The sequence below is a fragment of the Meles meles genome, chromosome 2 (genome assembly GCF_922984935.1).
Source record: "Meles meles chromosome 2, mMelMel3.1 paternal haplotype, whole genome shotgun sequence".
Classification (NCBI taxonomy): domain Eukaryota; kingdom Metazoa; phylum Chordata; class Mammalia; order Carnivora; family Mustelidae; genus Meles; species Meles meles.
In genome coordinates, this window is record NC_060067.1 from 10392138 (window position 1) to 10408005 (window position 15868).

At 37.9% G+C, this 15868-nt stretch overlaps 1 protein-coding gene across 1 annotated transcript in view; it reads left to right on the forward strand.

Moving 5' to 3' along the window:
* The window catches only part of GC (GC vitamin D binding protein), a 36421-nt gene that overhangs the window by 8324 nt on the left and 12229 nt on the right, over window positions 1-15868 (forward strand). Inside the window, exons 2-9 of the mRNA XM_045998574.1 lie at window positions 2815-2884; window positions 3461-3593; window positions 7132-7343; window positions 8488-8620; window positions 8883-8977; window positions 12244-12373; window positions 13764-13966; window positions 15521-15650. Coding sequence (XP_045854530.1) covers window positions 2815-2884; window positions 3461-3593; window positions 7132-7343; window positions 8488-8620; window positions 8883-8977; window positions 12244-12373; window positions 13764-13966; window positions 15521-15650 — 1106 coding nt within the window. The remainder of the gene's footprint in view (window positions 1-2814; window positions 2885-3460; window positions 3594-7131; window positions 7344-8487; window positions 8621-8882; window positions 8978-12243; window positions 12374-13763; window positions 13967-15520; window positions 15651-15868) is intronic.

The following is a 15868-nucleotide window of genomic DNA, read 5'->3' on the forward strand; positions in this document are numbered from 1 at the left end:
ACCTCTTTAATAGGGAAAGTTTATTAAACAGAGTTAGCTCCTCTGCATTAAAAAGAGAAAAGCTCTTGTTAGAGCTATCTTTTGTGGTTTTAAACACAGTAAGCTTTGGGGGGGGGGGGTGTCCATATAATTTACAATTACCAAAAGGAATTATTTTGTAAACCTTCAGATGTGATCTTAGAGATCATGAAGACATAATCTGGTACTACATTCAAGAATCTTTAATACTTATGGTTATTTAAATTCCACTTGATTATTTCCAGCGCAAAACAAACTCACCTGTTTAAAAAGCGGTTCATCGTATATGAGTCATGGCTGTAAAAAAACAATTTTCGTACATTGAACTAAAATCTAACGCCCAACTATTTTTCCTAGTTCTACCTTAAGAACAACATAAAACAACTCTATGGACATCCTAATGGCACATTCTTCCTTATAGGAGGACGGCTCTCACCTAAGTTCTTTCCCCTATGCCTGAATCGCTGGTCTCATTGGATACCGTTAATGATTAATGGAAGTTTTTGGCACTCGTTGACCCTTGGAAACAGTGACAATATCTGACCTTGTGAACTAGTCGATACATTTCAGAAGATGTACTAGAAGTGAAGGTCCACAGCTTTAACAGGTTCATTCCAAGTAGTTCTTTATACTCCAGCGTTAACTTTATCAATCCTACTGTCTTGTTCTAATTTCCAAGATAACATGAGATTTGAACCTGTAGTTTCCTTACCATCCTTTAGGGTTTTGATGGAATTTGTAATAACGGGCTCACTCAAAGTGCTGCTAAGGAATGTCTTTGTCCCTCAACTCTGACTCTTTCTACCTCAACAATATACTTTGAGTTGTCCACCTGAAAGATAGAGGGGCAATAGCTTCCTCCATGGGAACTTTTGCCATTAAATCTAACACAACCTAAAGGGAACATTCTCAAAAGGAAAAAAAATATGAGAAAAAAAAATTTCTCCCCAGCCTGTATCAAGCATCCCCACCTCTATTCCAAACCATCAAATACCACTTTCTTCCGTGGCTTCCTTATGTTCATGTTCATGCTTTCAAAGCTGTGACTGTGAGAGGCAAGGTCATGCAGGAGGGTCAAAGTCATGACAGAAGCTGCCATTATGTCACCTGAGATGGATGGCTTAACATTTAAAATCCAGGAAAAATAACTTGTTAAATCTTAACACACTTAGATACTGGGCCATTTATATACTTCTTACAGCTTTGGGGGAGAAAAATGTATCATGAAATGTTGGAATGTTTCCTAGACTTACTTGCATAAGTGATATATCAGGAAATAGCCCCACGGACAGCTTCCACACAACCACTCTGTTTTATTAGATAGTAGGTATGTTGAATGAGTGGGACTTAATAAAAAAAAGCTCATCTCCTCCTGAGGGACCTAACTCTTCCCAACCATTGGAACAGACCTAAGAGTAAGTTCAGTGATATTTCTTTTCACTTAAAAAGGTCTTCTGGTCCTTTTGAACCTCAAAATAACTACCTCTTAACAGTCATGGGGGAATGTCTGGTTTGTTTAATAGTCAAACATTTGTAAGTTCTTTTGAAGTTGAAGCTACTCACCCCATAGCAGGCCTATTTCAGTCCTGTTGCCTGTGGCGGCAACAAGAGACATATACACTTTTCTTCTGTTCTCTCCTCCTTCCTCCCATTCTCTAGACTTGTTTTTACCTTTTCCAAGGTTAACATAGGGAAGGGAGAAGCTAGCAGGAGAGGTAAGCATCAGAAACATTAACTCAAGGGACAGTTTTGTGAGATAGTGTTTCCCCTGCTTACGGGAGATATTCCAGGTTGATATTTTTTTCCTTTATGGTTTCTTTGTAGCACTCTTTCCTATCATTTCTGGGATAGGAATCTCTCATATCCAGCCACACCTTCATATTTTAAGTTGTCACCTTTGCACAGAGATGTAACTGTGGGCAGCCAACTGCCCTCTAGATAGCTTAGCCCCACCCCAACATTAAGAAAACTCCAGGTCAGCTTACTCTCCTGCTTGATCTACATCAGGCCCACAGGTCACAATACAGCTTCCCACTCAAAGTCTTCTCCTTTGCTGCCCCAGGCCACTTCCCCAGCTCCTTCCTCTAGCATTCTCTAGTCTGAACCAGACACCTGTCATCATTCCCCAAACTCCGGAATTCATCTGTCAGGGTCTGAGTGTTTTCCTTTAAGTCTTTCACTGTGCTTAAAGTGAGGGGAAGTTCTCTCCACCCATTCCTCCAAACCCACCACACAGGCAAATTATTTTTTTGGAGAAAGTGGTCGAATTTCCATTTTTCCCCCCTCAGCTTAATGCCTAGCACTCCTGGATAGAATTCGGAGGTGGATAATGGAGTTACAGTGGCAACACCAGCTCACATACACCCCAAAGTTCTGCATCAGGTGGGGCTAGCTCTCCACTAAGTATGTGCATAGACATACTCTTCATTTATTTTTTTTTATTATTTTTTCAACACTTTGGTGACATGGAGACAAAGAAGGGAAGGATTAAAAATTTCCATCTTAGCATTATTGTAAAGAAGGGGCCTATGAGAAGGATTGCCATGTCAAGGGTTCGGACCTCATTTGACTTTTCTACTTTCAGTATTAGCGCTTTTGTTCTGCTGTCTGTCACAGTGTACAGCAGGCCATAAAATTCATCTGTAAGAAAATAGCTAAAAAGACAAGCAAAAATGAAATTATATAGAGAGAAAAGTGCTACTTTTGTCTTAGATGAATCCTGTAGAAGACTTACACATACAATGTAGCATTCATCAAGAAGGAAAAGATACAGATTTTTCTATTTCTGATTCCTAGGCCGAGATTATGAAAAGGATAAAGTTTGCAAGGAACTTGCCAACCTGGGAAAAGATGATTTCGCATCCTTGTAAGTATGAGGTGTTTGCTCATGCTTTTGGTCACTGGACCTTGATCTCCTTGACCTTGAATGAAGCCACGTCTGAGGAAACTTCAACTCAGCATGCTGAACTGCTCTCTGCTCATTTTAAAAGGATAGAACCGAAGCTCAATGTGGGCATGGACATCAGGCCAGGGGAGGACATTCAAAGATTCCAGTTGAATTATTGTTATTAGGGTCTAAGAATTTGTTTGCAGTAAGTTTATTAAGAGTTAAGAGAACAAGCACAGTTTTCTCAGGTAAATTATAATGCAAAGAGTATATAGAAGGACCGTGGCAAACAAAGACAAGATACAGAATGGGTCCTACTAGGGAGGCTTGAGAGAGGAAAGAACAGAAGGCTGCTCAGATAAAACCCCAAATTCAACTTCCACTTACAAGAGAAGTTTGCCTGGAACAAAAATGAAGTTTTAAAAGTCAACCTCCTTTCCTTTTCACTAATCAAGGTGTGCAATATGCTTGTTAAAGACAGAACGAATATCATGTTTTAATTTGTGCAAATGTGAAATTTTTAAAAATTCTATATATATTGGCTTTTTTCCTCAGATCAATGGTCTTGTACAGCAGAAAGTTTCCCAGTGGCACATTTGAACAGATCAGTCACCTTGTGAAAGAAGTTGTCTCCTTGACAGAAACCTGCTGTGCCGAAGGGGCTGACCCCGACTGCTATGACCGCAGGGTAGGTTCCCATGGCTGGCCATGCCCACGATGGCCCAGAGAAAGAAGCCAGGATAGGCTTTTCTTCCATATCATAGGGAAATCCTAGCCATTCCACCTACTCCAAGTCTGAGAGACTTATACAGCCTGTTTCCCTCAGAGCCCAGACTTATTCTAGTATAACGAATCAGTTTGGCCATCAGTCCTACAAGGTTCCAATGAGAAAACTGAGACATATATTAATTCATGAACCTCCTGTTATAATATATTGTTTCTCTTAAAAGCCTACTCCTATGCATACATCTATCATGTTAAGACTGGTACTGAATGCCCCAGAATAATTTGGTGTCCCCCTCACATTATTTGGGGGTTCAAAAGTTGCCCTAAAATCATGTACCAGATCCTCCCTCAAAGTGTGTATGCAAAAGTTAAAATGTTGAAGTGACAGGGTTCGATACTCCGCAACCACCAAAAAAGCCCAAAATCTTGCCATTTTCCGTGATGTGGATGGAACTAGAGGGTATTATGCTAAGAAAAATAAGTCAATCAGAGAAAGACAATTATCATATGATCTCATGATAGGAGGAATTTGAGAAACAAGACAGGATCATAAGGGAAGTGAGGGAAAAAATGAAACAAGATGAAACCAGTGGGGTGCCTGGGTGGCTCAGTTGGTTAAGCAACTGCCTTCTGCTCAGGTCATGATCCTGGAGTATGGGGACTGAGTCCCACATTAGGCTCCCTGCTCTGTGGGGAGTCAGCTTCTCCCACTGACCTCTCTCCTCTCATGCTCTCTCTCACTCATTCTCTCCCTCTCTCTCTCTCTCAAATAAATAAAATCTTTGAACCATAAGAGACTATGAACTCTGGAAAACAACCTGAGGGTTTTGAAGGGTCAGGAGTGGGAGGTTGGGGGAACAGGTGGTGGGTAATAGGGAGGGCACGTTTTGCATGGAGCACTAGGTGTTGTGCAAAAAGAATGAATACTGTTACGCTAAAAAAATAAATAAAATGGGGGGAAAAAATCTTTAAAAAAAAAATGAAACCAGAGAGGGAAACAAACTGTAAGAGACTCTTGTTCTCAGGAAACAAACTGAAGGTTGCTGAGGGGAAAGGGGTGGGAGAGATAGGGTGGCTGGGTAATGGACATTGGGGAGGGTATGTGCTATGGGGAGTGCTGTGAATTGTGAAGACTGATGAATCACAGACCTGTACCTCTGAAGCAAATAATACATTATATGTTAATAAAAAAGAAGTTATATGCAAGATTGAATGTAGTTTCAAAATGTAGAACTTCAAATTTTAAAAGGTCAGTAGAGTAACAATGAAAAAGTGACCACATACAAAGCATCCAGGCCAGCATGTAAAATACAGCTGAGCAAACAAACACATACCTTCAGTGTTGTGTAGACTGGCTACAAAGCTTTTGCTCTAAATAAAAGATTAATTAATTCTGGTGTGGGTGTTTTTGGAAAAAGCTTGTATTACTTAACAAAAATAGAAGAGGAAAATACATTTTTTTAAAATATTTTGTTATATATAGTTTATTGAGGAAAAGATTTTCAATTTCCTGTTTTTGAAATCAAAGGGAATAAAGTTGGATAGATTACATGACTTTAAAAACAGACAGGAGCTGAAAAAGTGCAACCACAGGTGTTTCTACTAATGCAGTCATGGAGCCTCTTGCAATGGATATTTAGATGCATCTTGATAAAGGTCTCTACAGACAATTATCTGCTTCTTCAAGCCTGCAGAAACCATGCTCCAAAGATCTGATCAGGATATATCCTACACAGTGATTATTCTCACCCATTCATTTCTTCATCTGGCCCTTATGCACCTTCTGAGAATTTTAATCTTTTTTTCCTCCCACCACCAACTCTGTAAATATCCATCACTCACAGCCTGACCTTCTGCATCACCTTAACATTAACTACCAACCATGATCACTAACAGAACACATTTTTATTTTATTTTATTTATTTCATTTCATTTCATTTCATGTATTTGCTAAGTGATGCCTTGACCACAGAAAATCTCCAGGTTTATAGAGACAGATTATAACGAAACAGAGATGGTACTGCCTTTAAAAAAAAAAAAAAAAAAAAAAAAACAAAAAAAAAAAACTTCTTTCTATTTGTTCAAAGCATTTTTAAAAACATGTTGACTCCTCAAACTTTTTTTTTTGCAAGGAGGTAATTAAAAAGATTTTCTAGGAAAGCAATAGAAAAGGGATTCACTGAAAAAAGAGATAAAGATTAAAGAAAAGAGTTCCTAGGAATTCCTAAGTTCTGAGAGTCTGATGGAAGTTGGTGTGGAAGAGGAAGAGGAGGAAAGGTTTAGGTTTGGTTTATACAACTAATTCATCATGTTGCTTTCCTTCATTTATAGGAAAGAACCTTAGAAGTTTTGTTTAAAAAAAATGACTAACTTCTAGAATAAATATAAGGATGTCAAGGCTTTCCCCAAGGAAATCCCCAGATAATTTTTATTATTATGGGGACATAATATTATGGGGACATAATATTATGGGGACAAATTATTATGGGGACAATTTCAATTCTACATTTATTCCACTTATCAAATTCTTTCCAAGAAGAACATTTTGCTACTCCAGTTGCTTCGGTGGTAGCCTTACCATGGGCTTCACCTGCCCACGGGCTGGCAGTGCACCAGTGAGGAGGCAGTAAATTAATTACCCCAGTGGTTTTCAAGCTGTGCATGTCAGCATAAACTTTGAGGCTTTGGGAAACAGCTCCTTAGGCCTCCTCTTTGACTTACTCAATCAGAATTTCTACATCGTACACCCCAGACACCTAGTTTTATACATAATGATGCTGATGCAAAAACAGACTCATGAACCACTGAACTCATGAACCATTCTCATAAGAGAATGCCAACAAATGTAGACTGACGCAGTCCAGAATTAAGAGACTGCTCATTTAGTAAAAGGAGGTGCTCCTTCTCATTGGGGTATTTGCAGCAGAAAGTAGGTGGGAGATCATATCAGAATCACCAGTGGATGGGCGCCTGGGTGGCTCAGTGGGTTAAGCCGCTGCCTTCGGCTCAGGTCATGATCTCAGGGTCCTGGGATCGAGTCCCGCATCGGGCTCTCTGCTCAGCAGCGAGCCTGCTTCCCTCTCTCTCTCTCTGCCTGCCTCTCTGTCTACTTGTGATCTCTCTCTGTCAAATAAATAAATAAAATCTTTAAAAAAAAAAAAAAAAGAATCACCAGTGGAGCTGTTTCAAATGACCTCCCTTATTATCTCCCTAGAGCAACACGGAGCTAAACGATAAAACCTCTAATGGCTACAAACACGGTCCACTTGTTAATGAAGGTTCTGTTTTTATCCCAGTGAGTCCTTTATTACCCCAAGACCCTGCATTTGCCTATAATTCTGCATATTGTTATGTTGACAAGATATCCAATGAAGCTATTGGCATGGAAGGTTTGTTGCTAATGAGAATTTTTAAACTTAAGACTAAGATGACATATTGAATGTAGAAGAGCCTGGAATCTTCCATACAGGAGTTGACTTGTCTCCCTCCTCTCATTCTAGACTTCAGCATTGTCTGCTAGGTCCTGTGAAAAGGACTCTCCATTCCCAGTACACCCAGGAACTGCTGAATGCTGTACCAGAGAGGGCCTTGAACGGAAACTCTGCATGGCTACCCTGAGGCACCAGCCACAAGAATTTCCTACCTACGTAGAGCCAACAAATGATGAAATCTGTGAGGCATTCAGAAAGGATCCCAAAGACTTTGCTGAGCAGTAAGCTGCTTTTTTCCTAAGTAAAAGTTCTCAGGGCATAAAATATCAGAAGTATGTAGAATCTAACCCCTTCTATACAAACACCTCTTCTATGGCAACCTGGATAATTTCCAGTAAGAACTTGACTCCTACCCAAGACTTCTCATCTCCATCAGTACTAAATATTATAAATGTCTTTCTCAGACAGAGATGAAGTCAACTTTCTAAAACTCCCAAACTTGGTTCTATTGTCTGAAGCAGAATCAGTTGGATTCCCTCTCTGTGATTTTTCAAATATTTGATAGCTTTTGGGATTCTCCCTATGTGCGGGGTCCTTACATACTCCATCAGATAGATTCTTCCCCCATTTTTGTTAGTTTTTGTGATCTTCCAAGGCTAATATAAGAATATACAACCTGGATACTCATGAATATTAAATAATGAGATGGTCAAAGTTACATGTTCACTTATGTGCTATAGCAGGTCACATTCACACCTGTTTCTAGGGATATAGGAATAAAAAAACAAAGCTTTTCTGAACATTAAACATTTAAACTGTGTACAGCAATACATTTCTGTTTATGATAATGGCAAAATACATATACAAAAGCTAAATGCAATGTCATTCAAATTGGCTTTAGAAGTTTGAAGTTAAGGTCATGATTTTATTTAAAAAAAAAAAAATCCATTGACTTTCTCATCCCTGAAAATTTCAGAGAGGATTTTGCCCAAGATTTCAGAGTATCCTATAAACCCTTAAGGCTTATGTTCCTAAAAATTAGATTTCAGCAAATAAGCAAGCCTACACATAATAATTATCAAGAATAGTAAACTGGGATAGATCATGAAAGGTAAATATATCTCATTTTAATTTGTTCAATCAACATTAATAAGCAATTAACACGGGCCATGCAGCTGGTAATCACTAACCAGAAAGAGACAAATAGCCATTCCTCTCAAGTAATTCACATAGAAATTTAAGAAATTAATGAAAATACTGATTAAAAGTGACTAGTATTAAAACCCATTCTTTAAATCCTTGGTGCTTTTTATATAATAAAGCTAAACTAATGTAATGAATCCTTTTCTGCATAAAAAGCCTTATGAAAATGTAGATTCTGCTTCCCACAAAATGCTTTAACCAATCTTACTTTCCTCTCCACAGATTTATGTATGAATATTCCATTAATTATGGGCAAGCCCCTCTATCGCTCTTAGTCGGTTACACCAAGAGCTACCTCTCCATGGTAGGGTCCTGCTGTACCTCACCAAACCCAACAGTATGCTTTTTGAAAGAGGTAGGTATCATTTGATTATGTAGTTATGTTCTATTTTTTTTCTTCTGTTAATGCCGTTCATCTTAAATAATAAAAGTTCTGAATCTAGAATCAGTAAAATTTTCTAAAATGCCTCTTTTACATGTTGTTCACTGGAAAAACAAACATAACTACCTCTAGAAAGGAATATCAATAAGTTTCTTTAGTCAGAATTCAGAATTTCCTGCACACTGTTTTCAATGGATCTAAACCATCTAATAGGATTCTCTCCCTTCTTTCCTAGAGACTCCAGATGAAGCATTTATCACTGCTCACCACCATGTCAAATAGAGTCTGCTCACAATATGCTGCTTATGGGAAGGAGAAATCAAGGCTCAGGTAAAGATTAAGCATCATCAGTATGTTTAGCCATTTGCTTCTACAGTATCCATAATATTAGGATTCTCTGAGAAAATATTTGTAATGAAACATGTACACCTCAGTCTTACGTTCCGATCATTCACAAAAACACAGTCTAGTTCTTTTCCTCTACATAAAATAGAATAAATAAGGCTATGTTGTAAAACATGAGATTTGCTTTTAATCAACCTTTCCACATACAGATGGGAAAACTGGTAGACCACTAGAAACTGTTTGTTCAGTATTCATGTTAGTACGTATCACAAAAACAAAAACAAAAAAATCTCCTTTGTTCATCACCTGTTACTTCCTTTGCCTATTTTTTTCCCTTGGCATGAGACTTCTTCAATTCTTATTTGTTCTATGAAGTTTTGTGGTTTATATAATGTGTATCTCTTAAGCTTTGTGAATATATTCTAATTACTTTATTTGTAACCTTCACTTTGGTTGTGTGGCTACTGTTAACATAGAAACTATCAAAGTTAAAATATAGTGTTAACACAGTTCAGACTTCTAGACTTCACAGATTTATCTCTCCAGTATCTACAGTCTCTAATTCTTTTTACTCTGATACACAAGCTTTTTTCCCCTCTCATGGTAATGAAAAAAAAAAAAAAACTATTTTGTGCTGGCATCAGATCCTAAGGTTCTCTAGTGGTAATAGAAACTACTTTCTTAAGTTCTTCAAAAATAATCTTTCAATATAAATATGAAAATACTAAATGGCATTTTCCCTAGATCTTCCCTCTAGTTTTCCTTTTGAATTAAGATAGTGTATTTGGCAAAGAGAACATAAAGGTTTATAATACAAAACCTCCTATAAAATGTATATCTGTCTTAATCATTAACTTATACTTGCATTAGTGTCTGGGAATTTATCCCAGGGAAATAGTATTGAATGTGGACAAAGATTTAGCTGACATATTGCTGTACCATTTCTTTTTAAATACAAAAAATTTAGAAGATTCTCCACTTTAGGGAAATTAGGAAGACTCTCTTAGTTATGGTATATCCAAATGAGAATGCTATATGGCTTGCTATAATGCTATTGTAAAAAGATATTTAATGAAAACTATTAAATACTGACAAAAGAAGCTGAAGAAGATACAGATAAATGGAAAGAGATTCCATGCTCATTGAATGGAAGAATACTGTTAAAATGCTCATAATATTCAAAGCAAGGTACAGATCTAGTGCAATCACTAGGGATACCTAATAGCATTTTTACAGCAATAAAAAAAAATCCTAAAATTCATATGCAATGTCAAGGGACTCTATATAGTCCTAACAGTCTCAAAAAAAGAAAAACGAAGTTGGAGACTTCAGACTTTAGGATTTCAAAGCACACTATACAGCAATAATAAAGATGTTATGGGACTGTCATTAAAAAAATACATATGAACTAATGGAACAGAGAGCTCAGAAATACACTCTTACATATTTGGCCAAATGAATTTCAACAAAGGTGCTGGGACTATACCATTGGAAGGGACAGTCTCTTCAACAAATGGTGCTGGGAAAATTGGATATCAACATGCTGAAGAATGAAATCGAACCCTTACCTTATACACATATTAAAACTCAAAACATGATTAAATCTAAACATGAGGTCTAAGACTAGAAAACTCTTAGAAGACAACAAAAGGGAAAGCTTCAGAACACTATAAATGGCAATGATTTCAACAAATAGACAAGAATAGACAACAAAATCAAAAGTAGATAAATAGGACTACATCAAACTTAAACTTCTGTGTGTAAAAAGACAACCTACAGAATGAGAAAATATTTGCAAGTATACCTAACAAGAGTTTAATATCCAGAATGTAAGGGGCTGCCATAACTCAATAAAAAAGTATTCAATTCTGTTTCATCACGTTGTTTAAACAATTATCCAAGAGGTATATAAAAGGCAAACAAGCATATGAAAAGATGCTCAGCATCACTAATCATAAGAGAAATGCAAACCAAAACCACAAAGAGAGGTCACTTCACACCCATCAAGATGGCCACTACCAAAACAGAAAATGACTGTTGGCATAAATATGGAGAAGTTGAAATTCCTGTGCACTATTAATGGAAATGGAGAATGGTTTAGCAATTATGGAAAACCGTATGGAGTTTGCTCAAAAATTTAAAAATAGAACCCTATGACTCAGCAATCTCAATTTGTATTCAAAGTGGTATCTCAAAGAGATATTTTCACACCCATGTTCATTGCAGCATCATTCACAATAGCCAAGAGGTAGAAGAAATCCAAATATCTATTGATAGAGTAATAAAGCAAATATAGAATATACATAGAATGGAATATTATGCAGCCTTGAAAAAATCCTGTCACATGCTACGACAAGGATGAATGCTAAGTGACATTATGCTAAGTAAAATAAGCAGTCACAGGAGGACAAATACTGTAAGACTCCACTTCTGTGTAGTATCTAAAGTGGTGAAAAAATCATAGAAACAAAGAAAGAAGGTAGCTCCCAAAAGACCAGAGTAGAGGCTATCAGGATTTAATGGGTCTGCAGCTTTGGTATAGCAAGATGAAAAGATTCTAGGGATCTGTTATATTTACAGCTATTTACTTACAGTAAATAATTTCAACACTACTGAACTATACACTAATAGTTAAGATGGCAAACTTAAGGGTTTATGTTTTACCACAATGTAAAAAGAATACTTAATACAGAAAATATTTCTGGTATATTAAGTGAAAAATGCAAATGTATAAATAGTTTGGCAGAGTGTAATCCCTTATGAAATACTTAATACTTGATAAACCTTGTAAAATGCTCCAGGGTTATACACCAAAATATCAACACTTATTCATTCTATGTCCTAGGGCTATAGGTCTTTTTTTTTCTAAACTGTGGTTTCTAAATGGATTTATAAGCCATTTTTAGAAGTACAAAGAGGGGCCACAAAAACAGGACATTGGCCTTATGAACAGGGATATTGGTACATTATTGCTCTTTTGGATCTAACATTTTTAAGGCATGCTTTTAGTAGGTAAATCTGGCAAGAAGAAAAGCTGCATATCAGGCTTAAAATAGGATGCCTTAGGGGTGACTGAATTTTGAATAGTGGCTCTAGCCCGTGGGATCCAACACACACATAACAGATGGGTTCCGTGCAGCTACTGAGGGCAAAGAGTTGAAACAATGGTTATTATTTCTCCAGAGTGTAGGTTCATAATGAAATCAAGAAAACTATGAAATCAAGCTAACAATTCATTTTTAACTGTTTAGCCATCTCATAAAATTAGCCCAGAAAGTGCGAACTGCCGAACTGGAAGATGTCTTGCCACTCGCTGAAGAGATCAACACAGTCCTCTCCAAGTGCTGTGAGTCTACCTCTGAGGACTGCATGGCCAAGGAGGTAAGAGAATCCTCATCATGGGCCATGTACTGAGTGGTAGGCACTCGAGGTTGCTTCTCACATACATCCACTCAATGAATCCTTATGAAGTTTAAGTGTATTGTTAACTCCATTCTATAGATAAGGAAACAAGGTTAACCAGGATGAACAATTTGAAGTTTTACAACTAGTAAGAAGCAAAGTCCATACACGAGGACAAGATCATCTAACTCCTGAGATCTTACTCTACCCGCACAGCCCAATTCAGTTGAATTATAATTTTAAACAAGTTATTTAACTTAATTATGATTTCTAAAACTTAGTATTTTTTTTCTTTTTTTTTTCCATTTTATTTATTTTTTCAGCGTAACAGTATTCATTCTTTTTGCACAACACCCAGTGCTCCATGCAAAACGTGCCCTCCCCATTAGCCACCACCTGTTCCCCCAACCTCCCACCCCTGACCCTTCAAAACCCTCAGGTTGCCCCAACCTCCCACCCTGACCCTTCAAAACCCTCAGGTTGTTTTTCAGAGTCCATAGTCTCTTATGGTTCGCCTCCCCTCCCCAATTGTCCATAGCCCCCTCCCCCTCTCCCAATCCCACCTCCTCTAAAACTTAGTATTTAAACTTCAGTCCCTAGGTAACACTAGCCATATACTTTAAAATTTCTTTTTAGGGATGCCTGGTGGCTCAGTCGTTGGGCATCTGCCTTCAGCTCAGATCATGATCCCAGGGATCAGGCTCCCTGCTTGTTAGGAGGACTGCTTTCCCCTCTCCCACTAACCCTGCTTGTGTTCCCTCTCTTGCTGTGTCTCTGTCAAATAAGTAAATATAATCTTTTAAAAACAAATAAATAAAAATAAAAATTCTTTTTAAAATTTAGGTAATCTCTACACCCAGCATGAGGCTGGAACTCTCGACCCTGAGATCAAGAGCCGCATGCCCTACCAACTGAGCCAGCCAGGTGCCCCGCTAGCTGCATTTCAAATGCTCAGTAGTATTGGGCAGTATAGATTCAGATCACTTCATCATTAAGTTCTACTGAACAATATTGCAATCATTAGATTATTGGAAACTGCTCATGTTTATACCTGTTCTACACTGTGTCAGTTTTCTTTTCCCACCATTTCTCATTTATATAATCCTTCCAAGCGGATATGAATGTGAAGAGTTGCTTTATATAAAGGTTACTCCAAGTCTGTGGACCTCTTTAGAAATAGGTATGTAGTATTGCCTAGTCTTTTTACACCAAGAAAACAGGTCTGGGTTCATAGGTGTTTTTCTATAACCTGACTTAGAACCTTTCCTATATACCATGCCAGGGTTTGTAAGTCTCCCTAACCCTTCCTTATTTTTAATGAAGCCAACCAGGAAACTAACAGTGCACAAACTCACAATTGCTTTTATAGCTGCCTGAATACACAGTAAAAATCTGTGACAACTTATCCACAAAGGACTCTAAGTTTAAGGACTGCTGTCTAGAAAAAACGCCCATGGACGTGTTTGTGTGCACTTACTTCATGCCCGCCGCTCCAACACCAGAGCTGCCAGCCATTGAGTTGCCCACAAATTCAGACGTATGTGATAAAGGGAACACCAAAGCCATAGATCAGTAAGTACAGTTGATCAGAGTAATATTTTCCCTGACAGTATTGATATTCACTAGCATTAAATGACAAAGAAATTAAAGATTTACTATTTCTTCCCATTCGTCTCTTTTCATCCAACAAAGAACTAAAATATGCCGTATGTTGCATAGACCATGAACTGCATAAACTACGAGTATGTGCATATCCATGGCATAGAAATAGTTCACAAGTAGGATGGATTAATGGGTCAGAAAATTACCAATATTAGAGAGGAGAATTCAGACTAACTTTAGACTAATTTATATTTGTCTAAATATTTTCACAAATGCAATGAGAGCAATGGAATAAGACAATGGAAGGATTTGCACAAACCTACTTTCACAGAAAAGCCATTCAAGGTACCTACTTGATGCTTTATGTAGTGTTCATTGTATTATAGTTCCATATGCATCTGAAATAGATAGGTTTATATAGAATATATGTGTGTGTGTTTGTGTGTGTGTAGCACACATAAAGCTTTAATTCAGTATTAACTAATCTGAATAGCTCCAAAGCACCTATTTTTTTTTCAAAGCAACTATTAATAATTTGCATTTTGATGAGACTCTTAATCCCAAACCTGTTGATTTGGAGTCGGTTGTACCTAAATCTTTTATTTTTTTTTATTTTTTTTTTTTGAACTGCACTTTTACCATTTTATTTATTTTTTCAGCATAACAGTTCAGTATTCATTCTTTTTGCACAACACCCAGTGCTCCATGCAAAACGTGCCCTCCCCATTACCCACCACCTGTTCCCCCAACCTCCCACCCCTGACCCTTCAAAACTCTCAGGTTGTTTTTCAGAGTCCATAGTCTCTTATGGTTCGCCTCCCCTCCCCAATGTCCATAGCCCGCTCCCCCTCTCCCAATCCCACCTCCCCCCAGCAACCCCCAGTTTGTTTTGTGAGATTAAGAGTCATTTATGGTTTGTCTCCCTCCCAATCCCATCTTGTTTCATTTATTCTTCTCCTATCCCCCTACCCCCCCATGTTGCTTCTCCATGTCCTCATATCCTCAACACCCAAAGAACAAACAATCCAATCAAGAAATGGGCAGAGGACATGAACAGACATTTCTGCAAAGAAGACATCCAGATGGCCAACAGACACATGAAAAAGTGCTCCACGTCACTCGGCATCAGGGAAATACAAATCAAAACCACAATGAGATATCACCTCACACCAGTCAGAATGGCTAAAATTAACAAGTCAGGAAATGACAGATGCTGGAGAGGATGTGGAGAAAGGGGAACCCTCCTCCACTGTTGGTGGGAATGCAAGCTGGTCCAACCACTCTGGAAAACAGCATGGAGGTTCCTCAAAATGTTGAAAATAGAACTACCCTATGACCCAGCAATTGCACTACTGGGTATTTACCCTAAAGATACAAACATAGTGATCCTAAATCTTTTATTTTTAATTAAGATGCAGAAGCCAGGTGGTCAGCCTTCATAATAGAGGTCCAATTTCAAACGTGACACACATACACCAATCTACTCATGTTAAAGAATATTCTCTCCTTCTCCTCTCGTGCCAGGTACACATTTGAACTAAGCAGGAGAACTCATCTTCCCGAAGTATTCCTCAGTAAAATACTTGAGCCGACCTTGAAAAGCCTTGCCGAATGCTGTGACTCTGGGGATGCTACTGACTGTATGAATGTTCAGGTGACATTCTCTACCATTTTCTTTAGCCACCTTGGTAGAAGTCAAGGATTGGAAAATTGTAGCTCATGGGCCAAATCTGACCCAGTGCCTATGTTTGTACAGCCGGTGAGCAAAGCATGGTCTTCTATTTTAAAATGGTTTGCTTTTAATTTTATGACAAAAATGCGATACTCAAAATTCAGTGTTCAATAAAGTTTCATTACAACACAGCCTTACTC